Source organism: Staurois parvus, unplaced genomic scaffold (assembly GCF_062004578.1).
Source record: "Staurois parvus isolate SC_StPar_1 unplaced genomic scaffold, SC_StPar_1.0 ptg001294l, whole genome shotgun sequence".
NCBI classification, from domain to species: Eukaryota; Metazoa; Chordata; class Amphibia; order Anura; family Ranidae; genus Staurois; species Staurois parvus.
The window spans coordinates 355,001-382,589 of NW_028319090.1; the positions used below are offsets into that span (position 1 = coordinate 355,001).

Consider the following 27,589-nt stretch of genomic DNA (forward strand, 5'->3'; position numbering starts at 1 on the left):
AATATTTTCTCTTTGAAAGTACTGCCTCGGTTTACAAATTTTTTTCGCAATACCAAGTGTATGTCCGTGTCGATTTTTAAATGCAATTGCTGACCTTTTTTTTCTTCACTATATCTCACAGAATTAGCTGTCACTTTCCCCGAGCTAAAGGATACTTGGTTTCTTTTAACTCGGAAAATAAACTAAAAAGAAACTTTCTTTCTTTTAACTCGGGGAGATAAACTAAAAGGATACTTTGTTTCTTTTAGCTGGGGGGGGGGGAAGTGACAGCTGATTCTCTAAGCTATAGCAAAAAAAAAAACAAGACGGTAATTACATTTTAAAACCGGCGCTGACCTATAGTGACAGTGACTTTCTTTTTACTTTTTTCTGACCTCCGGAACGGATTAATTGGTTTTCAATGCATCCCTATGGGAAACCGCTTTTGGTTTACAAATTTTTTGCAGCGCAAAACTTCCCGGAGAATGCATTAAATTTGTAAACCGAGGTACACCTGTACTTGACAGATCCCCTAAATGGCTGCGGCTGTTTCATCGGTGTGTCCTTACCTATCCTCTCCCTGACGTGCTACTGGGAGAGTATTTCCATTCAATTCTTTATGAGTATCTACCATCCACTATGTCATGTGATGCAATTTTTAAGTGTTTGAGTATTCGGCTTTCTTCTATGTAGTCTCAAAGCAATATTATGTACTATGTTCTTTTTTCTGATATGCTGTTATGTGTTAGACCTGACATGCTTATCACCTGAAGAAGGAAACATGAGTTCCGAAACGCGTTGGGTTTGTCTGGATAACATCACTGTATGAGTTCTTTTGAGCTGTTAGCATTTTTGCCGGCTGATGTATTACAGACTGTCAGATTGTTCACATTTTGTGCATGTTTTGTATGTATACCATGAACCATTGTATGGGAATTCACTTTATTGAACCTGTTGGTTTGTTTTTATTATAATAATCTTTTGTAATGAATACGACCATTTCATACTTTTGTATACTTACTGTAGTTTTTACTTTATTGTAGCTCCTGCCAGACTCATCCACCTTACTAATCGCTCCATATCTGCCATCCCTCTCTGCCAATCCCTCCACTGGCCTCCACTCAGTGTCCTCCACCCCTCTCTGCCAATCCCTCCACTGACCTCCACTCAGTGTCCTCCACCCCTCTCTGCCAATCCCTCCACTGGCCTCCACTCAGTGTCCTCCACCCCTCTCTGCCAATCCCTCCACTGGCCTCCACTCAGTGTCCTCCACCCCTCTCTGCCAATCCCTCCACTGGCCTCCACTCAGTGTCCTCCACCCCTCTCTGCCAATCCCTCCACTGGCCTCCATTCAGTGTCCTCCACCCCTCTCTGCCAATCCCTCCACTGGCCTCCACTCAGTGTCCTCAACCCCTCTCTGCCAATCCCTCCACTCAGTGTCCTTCACCCCTCTCTGCCAATCCCTCCACTGACCTCCACTCAGTGTCCTCCACCCCTCTCTGCCAATCCCTCCACTGGCCTCCACTCAGTGTCCTCCACCCCTCTCTGCCAATCCCTCCACTGACCTCCACTCAGTGTCCTCCATCCCTCTCTGCCAATCCCTCTACTGGCCTCCACTCAGTGTCCTCCACCCCTCTCTGCCAATCCCTCCACTGGCCTCCACTCAGTGTCCTCCATCCCTCTCTGCCAATCCCTCTACTGGCCTCCACTCAGTGTCCTCCACCTCTCTCTGCCAATCCCTCCACTGGCCTCCACTCAGTGTTCTCCACCCCTTTCTGCCAATCCCTCCACTGGCCTCCACTCAGTGTCCTCCACCCCTCTCTGTCAATCCCTCTACTGGCCTCCACTCAGTGTCCTCCACCCCTCTCTGCCAATCCCTCCACTGGCCTCCACTCAGTGTCCTCCACCCCTCTCTGCCAATCCCTCCACTGGCCTCCACTCAGTGTCCTCCATCCCTCTCTGCCAATCCCTCTACTGGCCTCCACTCAGTGTCCTCCACCTCTCTCTGCCAATCCCTCCACTGGCCTCCACTCAGTGTTCTCCACCCCTTTCTGCCAATCCCTCCACTGGCCTCCACTCAGTGTCCTCCACCTCTCTCTGCCAATCCCTCCACTGGCCTCCACTCAGTGTCCTCCACCCCTCTCTGCCAATCCCTCCACTGGCCTCCATTCAGTGTCCTCCACCCCTCTCTGCCAATCCCTCCACTGGCCTCCACTCAGTGTCCTCAACCCCTCTCTGCCAATCCCTCCACTCAGTGTCCTTCACCCCTCTCTGCCAATCCCTCCACTGACCTCCACTCAGTGTCCTCCACCCCTCTCTGCCAATCCCTCCACTGGCCTCCACTCAGTGTCCTCCACCCCTCTCTGCCAATCCCTCCACTGACCTCCACTCAGTGTCCTCCATCCCTCTCTGCCAATCCCTCTACTGGCCTCCACTCAGTGTCCTCCACCCCTCTCTGCCAATCCCTCCACTGGCCTCCACTCAGTGTCCTCCATCCCTCTCTGCCAATCCCTCTACTGGCCTCCACTCAGTGTCCTCCACCTCTCTCTGCCAATCCCTCCACTGGCCTCCACTCAGTGTTCTCCACCCCTTTCTGCCAATCCCTCCACTGGCCTCCACTCAGTGTCCTCCACCCCTCTCTGTCAATCCCTCTACTGGCCTCCACTCAGTGTCCTCCACCCCTCTCTGCCAATCCCTCCACTGGCCTCCACTCAGTGTCCTCCACCCCTCTCTGCCAATCCCTCCACTGGCCTCCACTCAGTGTCCTCCATCCCTCTCTGCCAATCCCTCTACTGGCCTCCACTCAGTGTCCTCCACCTCTCTCTGCCAATCCCTCCACTGGCCTCCACTCAGTGTTCTCCACCCCTTTCTGCCAATCCCTCCACTGGCCTCCACTCAGTGTCCTCCACCTCTCTCTGCCAATCCCTCCACTGGCCTCCACTCAGTGTTCTCCACCCCTTTCTGCCAATCCCTCCACTGGCCTCCACTCAGTGTCCTCCATCCCTCTCTGCCAATCCCTCTACTGGCCTCCACTCAGTGTCCTCCACCCCTCTCTGCCAATCCCTCCACTGGCCTCCACTCAGTGTCCTCCATCCCTCTCTGCCAATCCCTCTACTGGCCTCCACTCAGTGTCCTCCACCTCTCTCTGCCAATCCCTCCACTGGCCTCCACTCAGTGTTCTCCACCCCTTTCTGCCAATCCCTCCACTGGCCTCCACTCAGTGTCCTCCACCCCTCTCTGTCAATCCCTCTACTGGCCTCCACTCAGTGTCCTCCACCCCTCTCTGCCAATCCCTCCACTGGCCTCCACTCAGTGTCCTCCACCCCTCTCTGCCAATCCCTCCACTGGCCTCCACTCAGTGTCCTCCATCCCTCTCTGCCAATCCCTCTACTGGCCTCCACTCAGTGTCCTCCACCTCTCTCTGCCAATCCCTCCACTGGCCTCCACTCAGTGTTCTCCACCCCTTTCTGCCAATCCCTCCACTGGCCTCCACTCAGTGTCCTCCACCTCTCTCTGCCAATCCCTCCACTGGCCTCCACTCAGTGTTCTCCACCCCTTTCTGCCAATCCCTCCACTGGCCTCCACTCAGTGTCCTCCACCCCTCTCTGGCAATCCCTCCACTGGCCTCCACTCAGTGTCCTCCACCCCTCTCTGTCAATCCCTCCACTGGCTTCCCATTGCCCAAAACGGATAAAATTCGAAACATTAACAATAACATATAAAGCCATTTATAACTCCGCCCCAAATGACATCACCGATCTTGTCTCCAAATATCACCCAAACCGTCCTCTCCACTCCTCGCACGACCTCCTGCTCTCTAACTCTCTTGTCTCCTCCTCCCATGCTTGTCTCCAGAGCGACCCCCATCCTCTGGAACTCTCTACCCCAATTTATCAGGCGATCTCTGAAAACCTATCTGTTCAGGGAAGCCTATCCTGCCTTCAGTTATTAATACAATCTTCTATTCCTCCTTCCAGTCCATCTCCCACAGTTATTACCTTTTGTACCACTAGCCCCTCCCTCTTAGATTGTAAGCTCCCAGGATCAGGGCCCTCCTTTCCCTCTTGTATTGAACTGTATTGCTGCTGTATTGTCTCCCTTATATTGTAAAGCGCTGAGCAAACCGTTGCCCAATCATTGGTGTCAGTGAGAGGAGGAATAGTGCTCAATCATTGGTGTCAGTGGGAGGAATAATCCCCATCGTTGGTGTCAATGGAAGGAATTGTGCCCTATCATTGGTGTCAGTGGGAGGAATAGTGTCCCATCATTGGCGCCAGTGGTAGGAATAATGTCCCATCATTGGTGTCAATAGAAGGAATTGTGACCCCTCATTGGTGTCAGTGGAAAGAATAGTGCCCTATCGTTGGTGTCAGTGGGAGAAATAGTGTCCCATCATTGATGTCAGTGGAAAGAATAGTGCCCCATCACTGGTGTCAGTGGGAGGCATAGTGCCCCATCATTGGTATCAGTGGGAGGAATAGTGCCCCATCATTGGTATCAGTGGGAGGAATAGTGCCCCATCATTGGTATCAGTGTGAGGAATAGTGCCCCATCATTGGTGTCAGTGGGAGGAATAGTGCCCCCTCATTGGTGTCAGTGGAAAGAATAGTGCCCCATCATTGGTATCAGTGGGAGGAATAGTGCCCCATCATTGGTGTCAGTGGAAGGAATTATGCCTCTTTATTGGTGTCAGTGGAAGGAATAGTGCCCCATCATTGGTGTCAGTGGAAGGAATAGTACCCCATTATTGGTGTCAGTGGAAGGAATAGTGCCCCATCATTGGTGTCAGTGGAAGGAATAGTGCCCCATCATTGGTGTCAGTGGAAGGAATTATGCCTCTTTATTGGTGTCAGTGGAAGGAATAGTACCCCATCATTGGTGTCAGTGGAAGGAATAGTACCCCATTATTGGTGTCAGTGGAAGGAATAGTGCCCCATCATTGGTGTCAGTGGAAGGAATAGTGCCCCATCATTGGTGTCAGTGGAAGGAATAGTGCCCCATCATTGGTGTCAGTGGAAGGAATTATGCCTCTTTATTGGTGTCAGTGGAAGGAATAGTACCCCAAGGGCCAGCAATATCTACAACCTTTCTCTTTTCTTATTCCTAACAGAATGATGACGGGATTTGGTTCCTGTAATATCTTTTCCTCTCTGACAACTCTTACCTGGAAGGGTCTGGTGGGATTGATTTGAATGTTGGCGAGCTGCCAATTATTGCCATTGTCCCCGCTCAGTGACCACACCTGCATGTCGCCGGTATTAATGGCACGTAGCAGCACGTTCAGGCGACCTAACGAGCAGAGAACAAAGAAATGTCTGTCATTCACATGTGACACCGGACAAATTAAAAACAAAACACAAACCCCATCCTCGATATTCCCTGTCCTGTGGCTAAGTGGTTAGCACTCCCACCTGGCAGTTAGAGGGTCATTGGTTCAAATCCAGCCACCTGCCTGGAGTTTGCATGTTCTCCCTGTGCCTGTGTGGGTTTCCTCCCACACTCCAAAGACATGCTGGTAGGTTAATTGACTCCTGTCTAAATTGGCTCAAGTCAGGGGTGTCCCTCGGGTTGGTGTCACCCGGTGCCAGAAAACACGTGGCGACACCCCCTCCGACGATCCCCGCAGGATGGATCGGTTCTGCAGATTGAGCATAATGGATCGGAGTCTGACCCATTATCCTCCCCAATCCGCAGATCCGATCCATCCTGCGGGGATCATTGGCTTGCTTTCAAACTTATCTTTTCGTGGAGATCAATTAACCCCGTATAGGTTGCATGCCGACGATCCCCGCAGCATGGATCGGATCTGTGGATTGGGGAGCATAATGGATCGGAGTCTAATCCATTATGCTCCCCAATCCGCAGATCTGATCCATGCTGCGGGGATCGTCGGCCTGCTTTAAAACTTACCTTTTCGCAGAGCAGGTCCGGTGTCACCCCGTGCAATAGGTGTCACCCGGTACGGCGACCCCCCCCCCCCCGCACCTGCCTATGGACGCCCCTGGCCCTAGTATGTGTATGTATGAATGTGAGTTAGGCACATTAGATTGTACGCTCCTCGGGGGTGGGGCCTGATGTGAATGTACAATATATATGTAAAGCGCTGTGTAAATTGAGAGTGACATTTTTGGTGAAATTTATTTTGCTGCAAAATGATCAAATTCTCATTTTTTTTAAAAAAATTGCTTACATAGATCTGCCATTATCATGAGCGTTCAGGGGCGGACTGACCATTTGGGAACTCGGCACTGCCCGAGAGCCCGGAGTCAGTAGCGGGCCCCGTGAGATGCCCCTGGTACCTTTTCATAGGCTTTTTTGGGTGTGGTTTGAGTGTGGGAGAGGACACAGGGGCCCCATGATCCTCTATTGCCCGGGGGCCCCATGAGTTGTCAGTCCGCCCCTGCGAGCGTTACTACATCACGCTGCCCACACCCCGCAGCAATGCACCCGCACTGTAGTACGCCACAACATAGCAGTCCCTTGCAGTCCGTTCACATGGGTAGCATTAAAAAAAAAAAGATCATATGCAATTGTTAACCTGTTGTGTACTGGCAGCCCATTCATTTTCAGTAGGCTGCCTTAACACATTATGCATTACCTATGGGAGGTAACACGCATTATGGGCTCATTCATACGTGCTTTACTCTCTGAAAAGCAATCCACATTCAGATCGCTCTTCAGGGAAAATTTAACAGGTGGTAAGGCATTGTATCGTCTCTTCATTAACTGCTGTAAGCCCTGGTTCACATATGTTGCCTAGTTCTGGGAGGGTGTCTATGGACGTCCTCCCAGAGCCCCACCCTTCTGCGCACCCCCAGGGCGAGCACTGGGCACGCTCAGTGACCACTGTATCGGCCAATCACGGCTGATCACATTGTAAACAGATTTGCCGGTAATCAGCAGCCTTTTCCTCACAAGCTGTCACAATTCTGACAGGAAACATTTCCACTGATAATCAGCGCCCTGATGATCAGTGCAGCCCCATCATTGCCCATCAGGGAAGTCTATGAGTGCTCATCAGTGCCACCTATCAGTGCCCATCAGTGCTGTCCATCTGTGCTGCCCATCAGTGCCACCTATTAATGCCCATCAGTGCTGCCTCATCAGTGACCATCAATGCCTCCTATTGGTGCCCATCAGTGCCACTTACCAATGCCCATCAGTGCCCCCTCATCAGTACCCCTTCATCAGTGCCACCTATTAATGCCCATCAGTGCTGCCCATCAGTGCTGCCTCATCAGTGACCATCAATGCCTCCTATTGGTGCCCATCAGTGCCACTTACCAATGTCCATCAGTGCCACTTACCAATGTCCATCAGTGCCCCCTCATCAGTACCCCTTCATCAGTGCCCATCAGTGCTGCCTCTTCAATGTCCACCAATGCCACTTATTAGTGCCCATAAGTGCCACCTATCAGTGCCTCCTCATCAGTGTCCATCAGTGTCCATCAATGCTGCCTCATCAGTGCCCATCAATAGGTGCTTCCTATTGGAGCCCATCAGTGTCATCCATCAGTGCCACCTATCAATGCCCATCAGTGCCGCCTATCAGTGCTGCCTAATCAATGCCCACCAATGCCTCTTATTAGTGCCTATCAGTGCCTCCTCATCAGTGCCTCCTCATCAGTGCTGCCTATCAGTGTCGCCTCATCAATGCCCACCAATGCCTCTTATTAGTGCCTATCAGTGCCTCCTCATCAGTGCCCATCAGTGCCTCCTCATCAGTGCTGCCTATCAGTGTCACCTCATCAATGCCCACCAATGTCTCCTATTAGTGCCCAACAGTGCCACCTATCAGTGCCTCCTCATCAGTGCCCATCAGTGCCTCCTCATCAGTGCTGCCTATCAGTGTCACCTCATCAATGCCCACCAATGTCTCCTATTAGTGCCCAACAGTGCCACCTATCAGTGCCTCCTCATCAGTGCCCATCAGTGCCTCCTCATCAGTGCTGCCTATCAGTGTCGCCTCATCAATGCCCACCAATGCCTCTTATTAGTGCCTATCAGTGCCTCCTCATCAGTGCCCATCAGTGCCTCCTCATCAGTGCTGCCTATCAGTGTCACCTCATCAATGCCCACCAATGTCTCCTATTAGTGCCCAACAGTGCCACCTATCAGTGCCTCCTCATCAGTGCCCATCAGTGCCTCCTCATCAGTGCTGCCTATCAGTGTCCCCTCATCAATGCCCACCAATGTCTCCTATTAGTGCCCAACAGTGCCACCTATCAGTGCCTCCTCATCAGTGCCCATCAGTGAAGAAGAAAAATTACTTATTTGCTAAATTTTATAACAGAAACTAAGAAAATTTATTTTTCAAAATTTTCGGTCTTTTTTTGTTTGTTTAGCAAAACAAAAAATAGACATGGAGCAGAATACATTTTGGCCAAAATTTATGAAGAAATATGATTTTTTTTAGACATTTATTTATTGGATATGTTTGGATATTATATTGGATATGATGTTGTTTAACCAATAGAATAAAATAAGATGAAACCGAAGAATGCAGCATAACCGTCTTCTGAAATTTGAATTTCAAACAGAATTAATTTGAATTAGAACAGAAAAGAATAGAAAAAATAGAATAGTGTATAAAAAGGTAAAAGTATAAGTATTTGAATAAAATAAAATAGAACTGTCTTCTGATAATCGAATTTGGGTAGATTCAAATTTGTTAAATTCGGTCAAGTTGAATTCAAGTCAACTGAATTCGGAAAATTGGAATCTGATTAAAAAATGAATAAATGAAACAAATTCCAAAAATAAATTAATCGAATGTACCTAAACTAAATGATTTAAATAACGAAACAAAATGGCTTCTTTTCATTCTGCACATGTCTAACCGGGGCACTGCAACATTTTTAAAAAGAAGTCCTCCTGGTATGACTGTTCTGGGAGCTGCAGAGATCAGCTGTTGTGGAGGAATGGAGATCTGTAGAGATAATTCAGACATGACCTTTGGAGAGGAGGGGATTATGGATGACTATTTAGAAAGGCTAATCTGACAAAGAGAAGAACGGAAGGTTTTTGAGAGATGCGGCAATTAGACAGAGAGGGGGCCGCCGAGGATTACAGATAATATTTCACAATAAACAACGCAGCCTTAAAACAACGCACATCGCTTAATGTCATTCCCCGCCATGGGTACTCCTCAGAATGAGCGCCATCCCAAGAGGGCCCGGCGTCGGAGGGGCCGCTGTGTGCCCAACCAGCCAAATTACAACATATATATCCATCAACATATATGGTTCATCCTGTTCTATCTATTTATATCGCTCCATCTATTGCTCCATCCATCTATCTATCTATCTATCTATCTATATCTATTATCTATCTATCTATCTATCTATCTCTCTATTATCTATCTATCTATCTATCTATCTATATCTATTATCTATCTATCTATATATTTATCTATCTATCTATCTATCTATCTATCTATCTATCTCTCTATTATCTATCTATCTATCTATCTATCTATCTATCTATCTATCTATCTATCTATTATCTATCTATCTATCTATCTATCATCTATCTATCTATCTATCTATCTATCTATCTATCTATCTCTCTATTATCTATCTATCTATCTATCTATCTATCTATCTATCTATCTATCTATCTATTATCTATCTATCTATCTATCTATCTATCTATCTATCTATCTATCTATCATCTATCTATCTATCTATCTATTATCTATCTATCTATCTATCTATCTATTATCTATCTAACTATCTATTATCTATCTATCTATCTATCTATCTATCTATCTATCTATCTATCTATCTCTCTATTATCTATCTATCTATCTATTATCTATCTATCTATCTATCTATTATCTATCTATCTATTATCTATCTATCTATCTATCTATCTATTATCTATCTATCTATCTATCGATCATCTATCTATCTATCTATCTATCTATCTATCTATCTATTATCTATCTATCTATCTATCTATCTATCTATCTATCTATCTATCTATCTATCTATCTATCTATCTATCTCTCCATCCATCTGTATTATATGGCCAGGAGTTTGTGAACACACGGCCATCACACCTTCAGCTAGTTGGACATCCCATTCCAAAACCATTTCCATCAAAATGCAGTTGGTCCCGTTGTGGCTTTTCCAGCCTCCACTGTACAGTGGGGCAAAAATGTATTTAGTCCCCACCAATTGTACAAGTTCTCCCACTTACAAAGATGAGAGAGGCCTGTAATTGGCATCATAGGGAGACCTCAACTATGAGAGACAAAATGAGAAAAACAAATCCAGACAATCACATTGGCTGATCTGGAAAGAATTTATTTGCAAATTATGGTGGAAAATAAGTATTTGGTGAATATCAAAAGTTCATGTCAATACTTTGTTATATATCCTTTGTTGGCAATGACAGAGGTCAGACGTTTCCTGGAAGTCTTCACAAGGTTGGCACACACTGTTGCTGGTATGTTGGCCCATCCTCCATGCAGATCTCCTCTAGAGCAGTGATGTTTTGGGGCTGTCGCTGGGCAACACGGACTTTCAACTCCCTCCAAAGGTTTTCTATGGGGTTGAGATCTGGAGACTGGCTAGGCCACTCCAGGACCTTGAAATGCTTCTTACGAAGCCACTCCTTCGTTGCCCGGGTGGTATGTTTGGGATCATTGTCATGTTGGAAGACCCAGCCACGTTTCATCTTCAATGCCCTTGCTGATGGAAGGAGGTTTGCACTCAAAATCGCACGATACATGGCCCCATTCATTCTGTCCTGTACATGGATCAGTCGTCCTGGTCCCTTTGCGGAGAAAGAGCCCCAAAGCATGATGTTGCCACCCCCATGCTTTACAGTAGGTATGGTGTTCTTTGGATGCAACTCAGCATTCTCTCTCTTCCAAACACGACGAGTTGTGTTTCTACCAAACAGTTCTATTTTGGTTTCATCTGACCATATGACATTCTCCCAATCCTCTTCTGGATCATCCAAATGCTCTCTAGCAAACTTCAGACGGGCCCGGACATGTACTGACTTAAGCAGAGGGACCCGTCTGGCACTGCAGGATCTGAGTCCCTGGCGGCGTAGTGTGTTACTGATGGTAGCCTTTGTTACGTTGGTCCCAGCTCTCTGCAGGTCATTCACTAGGTCCCCCCGTGTGGTCCTGGGATTTTTGCTCACCGTTCTTTTGATCATTTTGACCCCACGAGGTGAGATCTTGCGTGGAGCCCCAGATCGAGGGAGATTATCAGTGGTCTTGTATGTCTTCCATTTTCTAATTATTGCTCCCACAGTTGATTTGTTCACACCAAGCTGCTTGCCTATTGCAGATTCAGTCTTCCCAGCCTGGTGCAGGTCTACAATTTTGTTTCTGGTGTCCTTCGACAGCTCTTTGGTCTTCACCATAGTGGAGTTTGGAGTGTGACTGTTTGAGGTTGTGGACAGGTGTCTTTTATACTGATAACAAGTTCAAACAGGTGCCATTGATACAGGTAATGAGTGCAGGACAGAGGAGCCTCTTAAAGAAGAAGGTACAGGTCTCTGAGAACCAGAAATCTTGCTTGTTTGTAGGTGACCAAATACTTATTTTCCACCATAATTTGCAAATAAATTCTTTCCAGATCAGCCGATGGGATTGTCTGGATTTGTTTTCTCATTTTGTCTCTCATAGTTGAGGTCTCCCTATGATGCCAATTACAGGCCTCTCTCATCTTTGTAAGTGGGAGAACTTGTACAATTGGTGGCGGACTAAATACTTTTTTGCCCCACTGTATATTTGAGGCTTTGCATGTCTTATTGCATCCTTTTCCATCATTATAAAGTTCTATTATCTTATTTATGATTGGCAAGTCAGATCCATCAGCACCCCGTCCAAGTATTCTCATATACAAAGAGAAACAAAGGCATAAAGGACTTTAAAGGTGCCCGTATACCCTCAGGATACAAAAACTTTAACACACTAAATATATAAAAAACAGCATTTTGTTACACCAAGTGAAATGGAACATAAACACCCTCCCATAAAATCAGGTAAGAGAACGAACTCTGCAGCACAGGGAACCCCATTGCACACCTTCCCTTTTCTATGCCCAGCCATGTCCGGAAGGTCGCCAATGTACCCAACATCAATCTGGGAAGGTGATATGATGGTAATTCCAAACATATGTTTTTTATATATTACAAAATATATGAAAAAATATATAGATTTTTTTTACCATATAAAAGAGTCATTTTAATATATATTTTTACATATATTTATAAATACATTCCAAAAATGCAGATTTGTATTTTTGAAGACATAGAGTATATTTAAAATGTATTTTTAAAAATATTTTTCATATGTTTTGTAATAAAAACGCATTTCAACATGCAGTATAAATATATATATATATATATATATATTATATATATTTATTGAAATATATTGAAGAATATGGCCAAAATTGTACTATTCCAAATATCTGGCAACATATTTGGGAAGAATATTTTTAAAATATATTTCAAAAATATTTTTCTTCCATGTGGGTTACCATCATATCATCTTCCCATATTGATGTTACACTGGTGACCTCTCGGTCACGGTTGGGTATAGAAAAGGGCAGGTGTGAAATGGGGTTCACTGTATTGAAGGGTTCATTCTCTTACCTGATTTTATGGGAGGGTATTTATGTTCCATTTTACATTGTGTAATAAAATTCTATTTTTTTTATACATTTAGTGCGTTTAAGTTTTTTTCATCCTGAGGGTATATCAGCACCTTTAAAATTCTTTACGCCTTTGTTTCTCTTTGTATAAGTTCCATTACCTTGTTACGCAGATCTGTTGACAGTTCTTTTCTGCTCCCCATGGCTCCAGTGGCGTATTTAGGTTTTGTGCTGCCCTAGGCAACACAAAATTCACCCCCCCCGGAGAGAGCCTGACATCGACCAACAACACCCCTGCCCTCCCCACCTGAGAGAGCCTTCCACTACCTCCGCCCCCATACACCGGCCACTCCCCTCCCAGCGAGAGAGAGAGACTCACCTTCACAGCTCTGGACATCCCTGGGAATGAGAGTCAAGCAGCCCACAGCCTCTCTCAGATCCCACCTGGTTCCCAAGCTGCATGTGTCCCCTCTTCCGTCCCTTCTACCAGGGGGGTGGTGCTGCCCCCCTGAAAAATGCCGCCCTAGGCAAATGCCTTGTTTGCCTTGTGGTAAATATGCCCCTGCATGGCTCAGTATCCAACCTGCTCAGAGCATCCACGTGAAAGCTAACTAAAGCCGGCCATGCATGGGCCGAATTCCGACAGAATTTTCTTTTGGAAATCTTTTCTTTTTTTTTCTTCTTATATCTTCTATTACATTTTTCAAACCGATATAAAACAACCTAATACACATACATTTTATAAATACATAATACCATTTTTAGGCTCCTTTCCCAACTCCCACCCAACCCGCCCTCTTCCCATATTCCGTTACCCCTGTCCACACCTATTGCCTGCTTTCAATTCCTCATTACACTTATCTGTCTAATGCAGGCCATAGATGGTTCGTTTATCGGCCAATTTTTCGTCTGAGAAACGAAAGATCGTTCGTTCTGTAAACCAATGTTGTTGCCACCAATGATTGCAAAAATCGTCCATTTTTCACAAATTTTTCAGCATGACCGATAAACGAAATGAGGAGGAACCGCGACAATTGGCCGATGCCATTGCCCCACGAACCCTGCGAAAATTGGCCGATGCCATGGCCCCACTAACAGTGCGAAAATCGGCCGATTATGCTTTCGGCCGAAAAATTGGCTAATAAACGAACCATCTATGGCCTGCATTAATCTATGACCTTTCCACCCCTCAGCCACTCTCCCTGTCCGATATTCCCTCGAAATCTCTTTAGGCCATCCCCCTGATCTCCAGACCATGGCCAGATATCTTTTAGATGTTTTAAATTAGGCAACGTTGTTATCTTTTCTAAGAATTTTCATTCGCACCATTAGTGGGCCGCAGCAACGGCCGATTTTTGAGCGACCTTCGAATTTGAGTGAAAAGCGAACAAATTTCTAATCAATGATGGGAGAATTGTGTGAGAAATGTAATCGAAAAAAAGAAAAAATTATTTTCAATTGCAAATTAACCCCTTCATGCCTAAGGGTAAAACAAATGTTGACACTTGTTAGTAAAACCGTCCGTATCATCACCACTACTTTGTACATCCGGGTGGATTATACCGCTTTTTTTCAGGACAAATTGGGCTTTCATTTGGTGGTAAATGGTAATGGATATCTCCTGATTTTTTTTTTATTATCAAAAGAAAACTGGCCCAAAATAGTAAAAACAAATTTTTTTTTTATTTAGCTGTGTGTTTCTTGTTACTACCATAACGTACCAGCAAAGAACAACCCAAAATAAATTCTCCAGCTCTTGACGATCGCAGAGATAGCATATATGTGTGTGTTATTTATTGATTGTACCCGGAGTACAGCCCAGAAACAATAATGTGCATTTTGTTTTTGTCTTTTTTTTCTTACCTAAAACACACTGACATTGACAATATTACCAATTTTTTTTAATCCTGACCTTTTGACCTTGTCCTTTGACCCAAACACTAACCCTGGCACTGAACTAGATCAAACCTTCATCTAGGTATTTTTTCTTTATTTTTTAATAATTGATTATTTATCTTTTTTTTTTACAAACTTTTTTTTCTCTCTATGCCAGGAGTTCGAGAGATACAATGTATAATAGAATGTATATAATGATACAATGTATAATAGAATGTATATAATGATACAATGTATAATGGGATGTATATAATGATACAATGTATAATAGGATTATATAATGATACAATGTATAATGGGATGTATATAACGATACAATGTATAATAGGATGTATATAATGATACAATGTATAATGGGATGTATAGAACGATACAATGTATAATGGGATGTATAGAACGATACAATGTATAATGGGATGTATAGAACGATACAATGTATAATGGGATGTATATAATGATAAAATGTATAATAGAATGTATATAATGATACAATGTATAATAGGATGTATATAATGATACAATGTATAATAGGATGTATATAATGATACAATGTATAATAGGATGTATATAATGATACAATGCATAATAGGATGTATATAATGATACAATGCATAATAGGATGTATATAACGATACAATGTATAATAGGATGTATATAACGATACAATGTATAATAGGATGTATATAATGACACAATGTATAATAGGATGTATATAATGACACAATGTATAATAGGTTGTATATAATGATACAATGTATAATATGATGTATATAATGATACAATGTATAATGGAATGTATATAACGATACAATGTATAATAGGATGTATATAATGATACAATGTATAATAGGATGTATATAATGATACAATGTATAATAGAATGTATATAATGATACAATGTATAATGGAATGTATATAATGATACAATGTAATAGGATGTATATAATGATACAATGTATAATATGATGTATATAATGATACAATGTATAATAGAATGTATATAACGATACAATGTATAATGGGATGTATATAACGATACAATGTATAATAGAATGTATATAACGATACAATGTATAATAGGATGTATATAATGATACAATGTATAATAGGATGTATATAACGATACAATGTATAATATGATGTATATAACGATACAATGTATAATATGATGTATATAACGATACAATGTATAATAGAATGTATATAACGATACAATGTATAATAGGATGTATATAATGATACAATGTATAATGGGATGTATATAATGATACAACGTATAATAGGATGTATATAATGATACAATGTATAATAGAATGTATATAATGATACAATGTATAATAAGATGTATATAATGATACAATGTATAATAGGATGTATATAATGATACAATGTATAATAGGATGTAAATAATGATACAATGTATAATGGAATGTATATAATGATACAATGTATAATAGAATGTATATAATGATACAATGTATAATGGAATGTATATAATGATATAATGTGTAATAGGATGTATATAATGATACAATGTATAATAGGATGTATATAATGATACAATGTGTAATAGAATGTATATATGGATACAATGTATATCTCTCTTCTCCATTCATAGAGAGAGAGAAAAAAACAAGGGGGCCGGGCTGTACAGTAACTGATCACTGTGATCGCCAATCAGAGGCTATCACAGCGATCATGTGACCCGGAATCGGGAGTCCCGGGTCTCGATTGTTAGAACGGGACCCGGGGCTCTCAGTGACACCGCAGTCTTTGTGCTGGCAGCACACAGTGCAGCACGCTCCCAGGTACGCAAATAAGCGGCCCCAAGGAAAAAAGCCCAGTTCTGTGAGGCCGCATATTTGTGTGACGTCGGCATCAAGGGGTTAAAGGCTTGGTTGGTCCAATTTCAACATCAATAGTTGCACCATCAGATTAAAAAACGCACAAAATTTCCGATTTTTTAAAAAAAATGTGAAATTCAACCCGTGTTCGGCCTGCAAAACTCATTGACTATTTATACACAGACACTGACCCCCAGTTCACATCTATGCAGCCGTGAGGGCTGCGTTTTGCACAGGCAGGAGAGCCCTTTCATTTGAATGGACTGCCATGCCCGGGACTCGCAGGGAAGAAGTCTACTTTGGAAAACGCAGCCGAGGCTCCCAGTACGGTTGCGTTTTCCAGTACGGGCGGCGTGCCATGAGAACTAATACACCCGCCCGTGGGTCCGAAATTCTCTCTGCTGGTGGAGCGGCTGCACAGATTTTCATGTGGATCCGCAGCGGCACCACCCGCACAGATGTGAACCGGGGTCACTGCAATTCTAAAAAGTCACAGATGTGTGAAATTAACCTTTAATTGCCCCACTGGCAATACACCTTGTACCCATGTTGATGAGGACAAGAGCCTCTTCCCCCAACCCTGGCCCGGTGGTTGTGGGGGTGCTGGGGGTAGCTTATCAGAAGCCCCAGATCCTGTCCCTCCCCCCCATGTGAATTAGGGATTATTTATTGTCTAACACTTTAACCCCCTTCCTGTGAAGACCAATTTTCAGCTTTCAGCGCTGTCGCAGTTTGAATGACAATTGTGCGGTCATGCAACACTGTACCCATATGACATTTTTATCTTTTTTTTTCCACACAAATAGAACTTTCTTTTGGTGTTATTTAATCACCACTGGGGGGTTTTTTTTTTTTTGTACTATAAATGAGAAAAGACCAAACATTTTGAAGAAAAAAAAGTTTTTCTTTGTTTCTATTATAAAATAAAACAGGTCAATTTTCTCATTTATCGACATGCGCTGATGAGACGGCACTGAAAGGCAGCACTGAGGGGCACTGATGAGGCAGCACTGAGGGGCACTGATAAGCAGCACTGATGAGGCAGCACTGTTGGGCATTGATAAGGAGACACTGATAAGGCTGCACTGATAGGCAGCACTAAGGGGCACTGATGAGGCAGCACTGATAGGCAACACTGAGGGGCACTGATGAGGCAGCACTGATAGGCAACACTGAGGGGCACTGAGAGGTTGCACTGATGAGACAGCACTGTTGGGATTGATAAGGAGACACTGATAAGGCTGCACTGATAGGCAGCACTGAGGGGCACTGATGAGGCAGCACTGATAGGCAACACTGAGGGGCACTGATGAGGCAGCACTGATAGGCAACACTGAGGGGCACTGATGAGGTTGCACTGATGAGACAGCACTGTTGGCCACTGATAAGGAGACACTGATAAGGCTGCACTGATAGGCAGCACTGAGGGGTACTGATAGGCAGCACTGAGGGGCACTGATGAGGCAGCACTGATAGGCAACACTGAGGGGCACTGATAGGTTGCACTGATGAGGCAGCACTGTTGGGCATTGATAAGGAGACACTGATAAGGCTGCACTGATAGGCAGCACTGAGGGGCACTGATGAGTCACCACTGATAGGCAACACTGAGGGGCACTGATAGGTTGCACTGATGAGGCAGCACTGTTGGGCATTGATGAGGAGACACTGATGAGGCAGCACTGATAGGCAGCGCTGATGGGCACTGATAGGCAACACTGATGGGCACTGATAGGCAGCACTGATGAGGTGGCACTGATAGGCAGCACTAATGAGGCGGCACTGGTGGGCATTGATGAGGAGACACTGATGAGGCTGCACTGAAATTCAATACTGATGGGCACTAATAGGCTGCACTGATGAAGCAGCACTGATGAGGTGGCACTGGTGGGCATTGATGAAGAGGCACTGACAAGGCTGCACTGATAGGCGGCACTGATGGGCACCAATAGGCAGCACTGAAGGGCACAGATTGGCGGCACTGTTGGGCACCGTTGGGCAGCACTGTTGGACACTGATGGACACAGATGAGCAGCACTGTTGGGCAGCACTGTTTGGCACTTTTGGAGCTGCACTGATAATCAGTGCCCTGATTATCAGCGTAGATGAATCCTTTCACAGTTGCCATTTATCGGCAGCACTTTCCTACTGCCAATAAAAGGCAACTACTGTATTTATATGGTGATCAGCTGTGATTGGACACAGCTGATCACATGGTAAAAGGCTGCTGTGATTGGCCCTTCACCATGTCATGTGATCAGCCGTGTCCAAAGGACAGAGCGATCACAGACAGCGCTGGGGGCGTGTTCTGGGAGAACGACATATGACGCCCTCCCAGAACTGGACCGTCATTTGGCCGTAGCGCGGTCAGGAAGTGGTTAATGTCTGACTTTCTGTACATATTAGCATTGCGGTATTTTATTCTCGTCTTCCTCGGGTTGTTCGATCCCCGGAGACGCCGTGTGCGGTTCCTCCGGCCGTCCGCATGTCTGGGTGGAAGCGGCACGTTTCTCATTACGTCGCGTTCCCCTGAACAGACGAGGGCGTTCAGTTCTGTTTTTACTGCTATTCAATTTACTATTCCTCTGAGGATGAACAGATAACGGCGAGCGCAGAACAACCGCAGAGATTTACGCACAACGCCGGCGCCGTGTTCTCACCCATCACCCAAAATTAAACTGATAACAGATTTTACAGAGCAAGACCGAGCAACAAGCAAATCGTTTAAAGATGAAAATTAATCTGCTTATATGTTGCTTTTCCTGCCCCCCCCTCCCCCCCCATCAACACGCTGATGACATTTGTAAATAAACCATTTCCGTTTTCATTACATGCCTTGTTATAGTGACCGGTCATGTCATCACTAGGTCTCTGTGCTTCTCTATGCATTAGGGGGGAGATTGGGGCCGGTGGGAGGAGCCCTACATAGCTTTCTGAAAACATTGCAGCACCCTCAGTACTCCCTTCAAGAGCCCTTAGACCTGACGCAAGCAGTGGGCTGCCTCCTGGGCGGAGTTATGCAAATATCGCAATTCCTTGATGGGTGGGCGTCAATCTAAGGGAGTGGGCGTTCCTAGGCAGGGCTTGGTTACGCCCACACGTGATGCTGAGCCTCCGAGATAGAATGAACTGAAATCAAATGAATGAAAGGGGCAGGCTAGTCAGGCTTGGGGAGGGAGGAGCTAAATGATGCTGAATGTCATCCAGGCAGGAAATGGTAAACTGTACAGCACTGCGGTATATGCCAGAGCTATATAAATGTGTAATAATAGTGGGTGACAATGCTAGGGTCATTAGAGTGTAAGCTCCTCTGGTATAGAGACTGATGTGACTGTGGGGGAGGGGTCATTAGAGTGTAAGCTCTTCTGGTACAGAGACTGATGGGACTGTGGGGGGTCATTAGAGTGTAAGCTCCTCTGGTACAGAGACGGATGGCACTGAGGGGGAGGGGACATTAGAGTGTAAGCTCCTCTGGTGCAGAGAATGATGTGACTGTGGGGGAGGGGACATTAGAGTGTAAGCTCCTCTGGTGCAGAGACTGATGTGACTGTGGGGGAGGGGACATTAGAGTGTAAGCTCCTCTGGTACAGAGACTGATGTGACTGTGGGGGAGGGGACATTAGAGTGTAAGCTCCTCTGGTACAGAGACTGATGTGACTGTGGGGGAGGAGACATTAGAGTGTAAGCTCCTCTGGTACAGAGACTGATGTGACTGGCTCAGTGTTCTCTGTACAGCACTGCGGTATATGTCAGAGCTATATAAATGTGTAATAATAGTGGGTGACAATGCTAGGGTCATTAGAGTGTAAGCTCCTCTGGTACAGAGACTGATGTGACTGTGGGGGGAGGGGACATTAGAGTCCCCTCAGTTGGCGGACAGATGGTCGTACGTTTTCCTGCAAAATGTCTTGATAAACTCTGGAATTCATTTTCCCATCAATGACAACAATCCGTCCAGCCCTAAGGCAGCAAAGCAGCCCCAAACCATGATGCTCCCTCCGCCATGTTTCACAGTGGGGATGAGGTTTTGATGTTGGTGTGCTGGGCCTTTTTTTCTCCACACATAGTGTTGTGTGTTCTTCCCAAACAACTCAATCTTGGTTTCATCTGTCCGCAGTATATTCTGCCAGTAGTGCTGTGGAACATCCAGGTGCTCTTTTGCAAACTTCAAACGTGCTGCAATCTTCTTTTTGGACAGCAATGGCTTCCTCCGTGGTGTCCTCCCATGTACTCCATTCTTGTTTAATGTTTTCCTTATTGTAGATGTGTCAACAAAAATGTTAGCATGTGCCAGAGATTTCTGTAGGTCTTTAGCTGACACTCTGGGATTCTTCTTTACCTCATGCAGCATTCTGCGCTGTGCTCTTGCAGTCATTTTTACAGGACGACCACGCCTAGGGAGAGTAGCAACAGTGCTATACTTTCTCCATTTGTAGACAGTCTGTCTTACCGTGGACACATGAACATCAAGGCTCAAGGAGATACTTTTGTAACCCTTTCCAGCTTCATGCAAGTCAGCAATTCTTGATGGTAGGTCTTCTGAGAGCTCTTTTCTGCGAGGCATGGTTCACATCAGACAGTGCTTCTTGAAACCAGTAAACCCAAAACAGGTGTGTGTTTTTTAAGGGCAGGACAGCTGTCAGCAACACATCCAATATCATCACACTGATTGGAGTCAAGGTTGGCTCACTCCTGGCTCCAATTAGCTCTGGGAGAAGTCATTAAGCTAGGGCTTCACATACTTTTTCCTCCCTGCACTGTGAATGTTTACATGTTATGTATAATTAAACCATGGCAACATCTAATGTTTGTGTAGTATTATGTTCAGCAGACTGTGTTCTTCTATTGTTGTGACTTAGATGACATTCAGAGTACATGTTATGCCCAATTCATGCAAAACTCCACGTAATCCCAAGGGGTTCACATACTTTTTCTTGCAACTGTAAATGTATAATAATAATAGTAGTGTGTGACTGTGGGGGAGGGGACATTAGATTGTAAGCTCCTCTGGTACAGAGACTGATGGGACTGTGGGGGAGGGGACATTAGAGTGTAAGCTCCTCGGGTACAGAGACTGATATGACTGTGGGGGAGGGGACATTAGAGTGTAAGCTCCTCTGGTACAGAGACTGATGTAACTGTGGGGGGAGGGGACATTAGAGTGTAAGCTCCTCTGGTACAGAGATTGATATGACTGTGGGGGAGGGGACATTAGAGTGTAAGCTCCTCTGGTACAGAGACTGATGTAACTGTGGGGGGAGGGGACATTAGAGTGTAAGCTCCTCTGGTACAGAGACTGATGTGACTGTGGGGGAGGGGACATTAGAGTGTAAGCTCCTCTGGTACAGAGACTGATGGGACTGTGGGGGAGGGGACATTAGAGTGTAAGCTCCTCGGGTACAGAGACTGATATGACTGTGGGGGAGGGGACATTAGAGTGTAAGCTCCTCTGGTACAGAGACTGATGTGACTGTGGGGGAGGGGACATTAGAGTGTAAGCTCCTCTGGTACAGAGACTGATGTGACTGGCTCAGTGATCTCTGTACAGCGCTGCGGTATATGTCAGAGCTATAGAACATTTTAGCAGAGGACAGTGTGTCATATAGGTGCGCTCAGTAATCGGAATTCTGATGACAACATTCCGGAGGCTTTTATTTGCAGTGTAATAGATTGGATGCATTATATCGCAGACTGTTCTCTGGAAATGTTTCACGTACAATCGCCAACGCTCCATTACGATGTTAATAATGATGCTGTCACGCGGGCCCCGGTGCCGGTCATCTCAGGCTGCCCCAGCTGCTAGATCGGCTTCATTTGTCCCGGAACCCCCCCCCCCAACTCCCCATTATTTCTGGAGTAGAAAAATGAAATTTGTGTAAATGGAACATCCGAAATGTTGCCGCGGCTGAATTATTTAGCGGGCGAGATTAATGTTTAGTTCAGAATTCAGCGGCCGAACCCTGAATTACCCCGGGCCGTGTTCCTTCTAGACGGGGAACACAAACAAGAGCGGAGCAAAATGGAGTCATAAACACTGAGCTCGGCACTAGATCACCCTAGGCGCAGGTCACCTGACCCGACGCGGATTTATCGCTTGGCGTTCCTTAAAAACTCCCTGCAGTCCATTCCCTTGTGGGTAGAGGGCCCTCAGTTTGGTAACCCCTTCCTGTATAGTACATAGCAAATACTTCCCAAGGGTCCAGGGGAGAGGACGCGCAATTCATTTATAACCAGCAAAAGAGGCGACGGGCAATTCACCGCAAATGACAAACGCGTCCCCATACGCCCTCCTCCTCCAGACACAGGCGCAGGAAAAAAGAAAAGGTTTGAGGAATGTTGATTTTGCTCAGAGGGGGGAGGGAGGGGGGTGCAGGTTTAAATGCACCAAGGGCTGTTTATGAATGTTTAAACTTTATTTTGTATTATTCCCTCACTGATAAGCAGGCAACCTGTAGTGCCCATTATGATGGATTTCCACCATCCCTGTGATGAGTTCCCGGGTCTGTACACCTGTTGTGCCCATTATGATGGATTTCCACCAACCCTGTACTGGATTCCCGGGTCTGTACACCTGTTGTGCCCATTATGAGGGGTTCCCACCATCCCTGTGCTGGCTTCCCACATCTGTACACCTGCTGTGCCCAATGTGAGGGATTTCCACTATCCTTATGCCTAGTTGCTGGGTCTGTACACCTGCTGTGCCCATTATGAGGGGTTCTCACTCATCCTTTAGATCTTTATGTCACTAGAGGGGTCACCAGCAGGAGAAAAAGGTCCCAATTCCTCTATATAGATCTTTATATCACTAGAGGGGTCACCGGTAGGAGGAAGGAGGTCCTGATTCCTCTATATGGATCCTATCACTAGAGGGGTCACCGGCAGGAGGAAGGAGGTCCTGATTCCTCTATTTAGATCTTTATATCACTAGAGGGGTCACCGGCAGGAGGGAGGAGGTCCTGATTTCTCTATACCAGGGGTGGGCAAACTTTTTGACTTGAGGGCCGCAATGGGTTCATATATTGGACCCGGGGGCCGGACCAAGAGTAGATGAATGATGTGTATGTGTCATCCATAGTAAGTATAGTAATATTCCCCCATAGTAAGCATAGTAATAAATCCCCCATATAGTAATTTATCCCCCATAGTAATTCATCCCCCTATAGTAATTCATCCCCCCTATAGTAATTCATCCCCCATAGTAATTCATCCCCCCTATAGTAATTCATCCCCCCTATAGTAATTCATCCCCCATAGTAATTCATCCCCCCTATAGTAATTCATCCCCCATATAGTAATTCATCCCCCATATAGTAATTCATCCCCCATATTAATTCATCCCTCATATAGTATTTCATCCCCCATATAGTAATTCATCCCCCATATTAATTCATCCCTCATATAGTATTTCATCCCCCATATAGTAATTCATCCCCCATATTAATTCATCCCTCATATAGTATTTCATCCCCCATATAGTAATTCATCCCCCATATTAATTCATCCCCCATATAGTAATTCATCCCCCATATTAATTCATCCCTCATATAGTATTTCATCCCCCATATAGTAATTCATCCCCCATATAGTAATTCATCCCCCATATAGTATTTCATCCCCCATATAGTAATTCATCCCCCATATTAATTCATCTCTCATATAGTATTTCATCCCCCATAGTACTATTCCCCCCCAAGTAGTAAGCCAAGTCCCCCCTGTGTCAATTCACTTACATTTGCTCCGCGCGTTCCTCTCGCCGTGTTCCCGCGCCGTTCCGGTCTTCAGGGCGGACTGTGAGAGGACCCTAGCTCCCCTCATGTTCGTCACGCTGCCCCGCCTACACACATCCTGACAGCCATCCTGACAGTATCACGCTCCACGGGCCGGATTAAAAGGTCCGCCGGGCCATATACGGCCCGCGGGCCGTAGTTTGCCCATTGCTGCTCTATACAGAAGTTAGACCTCATTTAGAATACCGTGAGGTCCAGTTCTGGATCTCACCTACAGTACAAAAAGATATTGATAAGATAGAATGAGTCAGGAGACGAGCAAGAAAATTGAAGAAAGGTCTGAGGGATAAAACATCAGGAAAGACTGGAGGAATTTAGTATTTACAGTCTCAAGGAAAGAAGGGAAAGGATGGACATGACTGAAACCTTTAAATACAAGATGGTGCACCCTCCTGCTACCAGGTTCACATCTGGTGGACCTGCCCCCAAGAAAAGTCATTTTGGGACCAGGAACCAATATTGTTTCCTCTTACATATTACCAGAGCCGCAAAGCAGACAATCGCTAGATCCTGGAAAATGTAGATATTTTGAACAATCATCACCAGGTCACCCAGGCAATGATACATGCCAAAATTGAGGCAACGCTGCAGGATAAGGTGCGCCACAACAATGAACACAGCAGGTGTAAAGACCCAGGAACTCAGCACAGGGATGGTGGAAACCCCTCATAATGGGCACAGCGGGTGTACAGACCTGGGAACTCAGCACAGGGATGGTGCGAAACCCTTATAATGGGCACATTGGGTGTACAGACCTGGGAACTCAGCACATGGATGGTGGAAACCCCTCATATTGGGCACAGCAGGTTTACAGACCCAGGTACTCAGCACATGGATGGTGGGAACCCCTCATAATGGACACAGTGGGTGTACAGACCCGGGAATTCAGCACAGGGATGGTGACTGTCAGAGGGTTTCAGTGAATGGAGATGAGACTCTCTCGCTCTATTTGTTCTTTCACAAACACCCATCTACACCCCCCCCTCCCCCCATGGCTCTGTTCTTCACCCATTTCCATGAAGCAGGCTCTGAATTTGTAACTTTTCTCTCATTATACAGGATAAACTTCTGTCTCCCTTTAATCCCCTGAGCTCCATCCGGCACAGGTATCGGTGATACAATGTTTTCTTTTTAAATGTCAGAGTGATATTTGCGGGTCCCCCCAGGTCCGGGCTCAGCACAGACACATCCCACGGGAAGCGACATATTCCGCGTTCTGTTCACACACACGGGAGTCGGGATGAGGAACTCCAATCTGAAGTTCAGGAAATAAGTAATATAAGAAGTTACACAGGCCGGGATTTGGAGCGTTCTGCGTCAGTCCGCGGAGTCCCCCGAGCCAAGGGAGCGCACAAACCTAATCACTGCCTGCATTTCACAAACACAATCACACAGACATTATTACTTCTAAACTCCAAATACGTGCCATAAATACCATACCCGGGACAGGCAGGGAGAGAGAGGATGAGGGAGAAGGATGGAGAGAGAGAGTGAGAGAGAAAGGGGGGGGGGAGAGAAGGAGAGGGAGGGAGGAAAGAGAGAGAGAGGAAGAAGGGAGAGAGAGAGAGGGAGAAAGGGGGGGAGAGAGAGAGGAAGAAGGGAGGGAGAGAGAGGGAGAAGGGAGAGAGAGAGGGAGGGAGGGGAGGGGAGAGAGAGGGAGGGAGGGGAGGGGAGAGAGAGGGAGGGATGAGAGAGAGAGAGAGGGAGAGGGGGAGGGAGAGAGAGAGGGAGGGGGGAGAGAGAGAGGGAGGGGGGAGAGAGGGAGGGATGAGAGAGAGAGAAAGGGGGAGAAAGGGGGGAGAGAAGGAGAGAGAGGGAGAAAGGGGGGAGAAAGGGGGGAGAGAAGGAGAGAGAGGGAGAAGGGGGGTGAGAGAGAGGGGGTGAGAGAGAGAGAGAGAGAGAGAGAGATAAAGAGGGGGAGAAGGGGGAGGGAGAGAGAGAATGAGAGAGAGAAAGATAGGAAATGGAGAGCGAGAGAGATGGAGAAAGGGAAGGGGAGAGGGAAAGAAAGAGAGAAAGAGGAAGAAAGGGGAAAGAGAAGGAGAAAGAGAGACAAAAAGGGAGGGAGGGAGGAAGAGAGAGGGAGGGAGAGAGGGGGGGGGAGGGAGAGAGAGAGGGGGGAGGGAGGAAGAGAGGGAGGGAGAGAGAGAGGGGGGAGAGAGGGAGAGGGAGGGAGGAAGAAAGAGGGAGGGAGGGAGGAAGAGAGAGAGGGAGGGGGAAGAGAGAGAGGGGGGGAAGGTGGAGGGGGGGGGGGAAGGTGGAGGGGGGGAAAGGTGGAGGGAGGAAAGGTGGAGGGAGGGAGGGAGGGGGAGAGAGAGAGAGGGGGGGGGAGAAGGGGGGGAGAGAGGGGGAGATAGAGAGGGAGGGGGAGAGAGGGAGAGAGAGAGGGGGGAGGAAGAGAGGGAGGGAGGGAGAGAGAGAGGGGGGAGGGAGAGAGAGGGAGAGGAGAGAGGGAGGGAGGGGAGAGAGGGAGGAGATGGGGGGAGGAGAGACAAAGAGAGAGTCCAAGAGAGAGGGAAAGAGAAATAGAAGAGAGAGAGAAGAAAAAATGGGGGAAAGAGAAGGAGAAAGAGGGAGAGAGAGGGCAAGAGAATGAGAAAGGGAGAGAGAAGGAGATAGTAGAGAGAATGAGAAAGAGGGAATGAGAAGGAAGAGAGAGTGAGAGAGAAAGAGGAGAAGAACAGAGAGACAGAGAGAGAGGAGAGAGGGAGAGTGGCAGTGAGAATGGAGTGAGAGAGAAGAGGGAGGGAAAGAGAGACAGAGAAAGAGAGAATTGGGGGGGGGGGGTGACAGAGGGAGAGAGACAGTGGGGAAGATGAGAGAGAGGAGAGAGAGAAGGGTGGGGGAGGGAGAAGAGGACAGTGACAAAGTCACAGACTCAAAGGGACATGGGAACTCCTGGACTTAACTGGAGACATGCCTGTACTCCATTCCTTTTGCATGGTGCAGGTCAGTGACCAGACCTGAGTCTGTAACTCTCCGTCATATCTCTCTGCTCCATTTTGGTACTATGGGGTTCATTTACTAAAACTGGAGAGTGCGCAGTCTGGTGCAGCTGTGCTTGGTAGCCAATCAGATTCTAAGGTCAGCTCGTCATCGTAAGCTTTAACAAGAAAAAATATAAAAACACTGGAAACTGGTTTCTTTGCAGAGCTGCTCCAGATTTTGCACTCTCTAGTTTTTAGTCAATCATCCGCTATATGTCTATCAGTAAGTATTTGGCATTTTGCAGGGTGGAGTAGGACCTGGATTTTGTGCAGTTGGCCGGTGTGTACATGGATTGCATGTACACACCATGTAGATGAAAACCAAGGATCCCTTTACTATGCACAAGTTTGCTTGAAATGTTTAATAGTTTATGGCAGTGTGCGAAGGGTTATCTGAGAATTTGTAGATGTAGAAATCCCATGTCCTCATTTACATTATCCCTCATATGGTACCAATCATTGCAACACCTCCT

At 46.0% G+C, this 27,589-nt stretch overlaps 1 protein-coding gene across 1 annotated transcript in view; it reads right to left on the reverse strand.

Moving 5' to 3' along the window:
* Positions 1–27,589, reverse strand: part of LOC149437407 (MAM domain-containing glycosylphosphatidylinositol anchor protein 1-like) — a 51,039-nt gene that overhangs the window by 10,746 nt on the left and 12,704 nt on the right. The window contains exon 2 of the mRNA XM_089660950.1: positions 5,144–5,268. Coding sequence (XP_089517076.1) covers positions 5,144–5,268 — 125 coding nt within the window. The remainder of the gene's footprint in view (positions 1–5,143; positions 5,269–27,589) is intronic.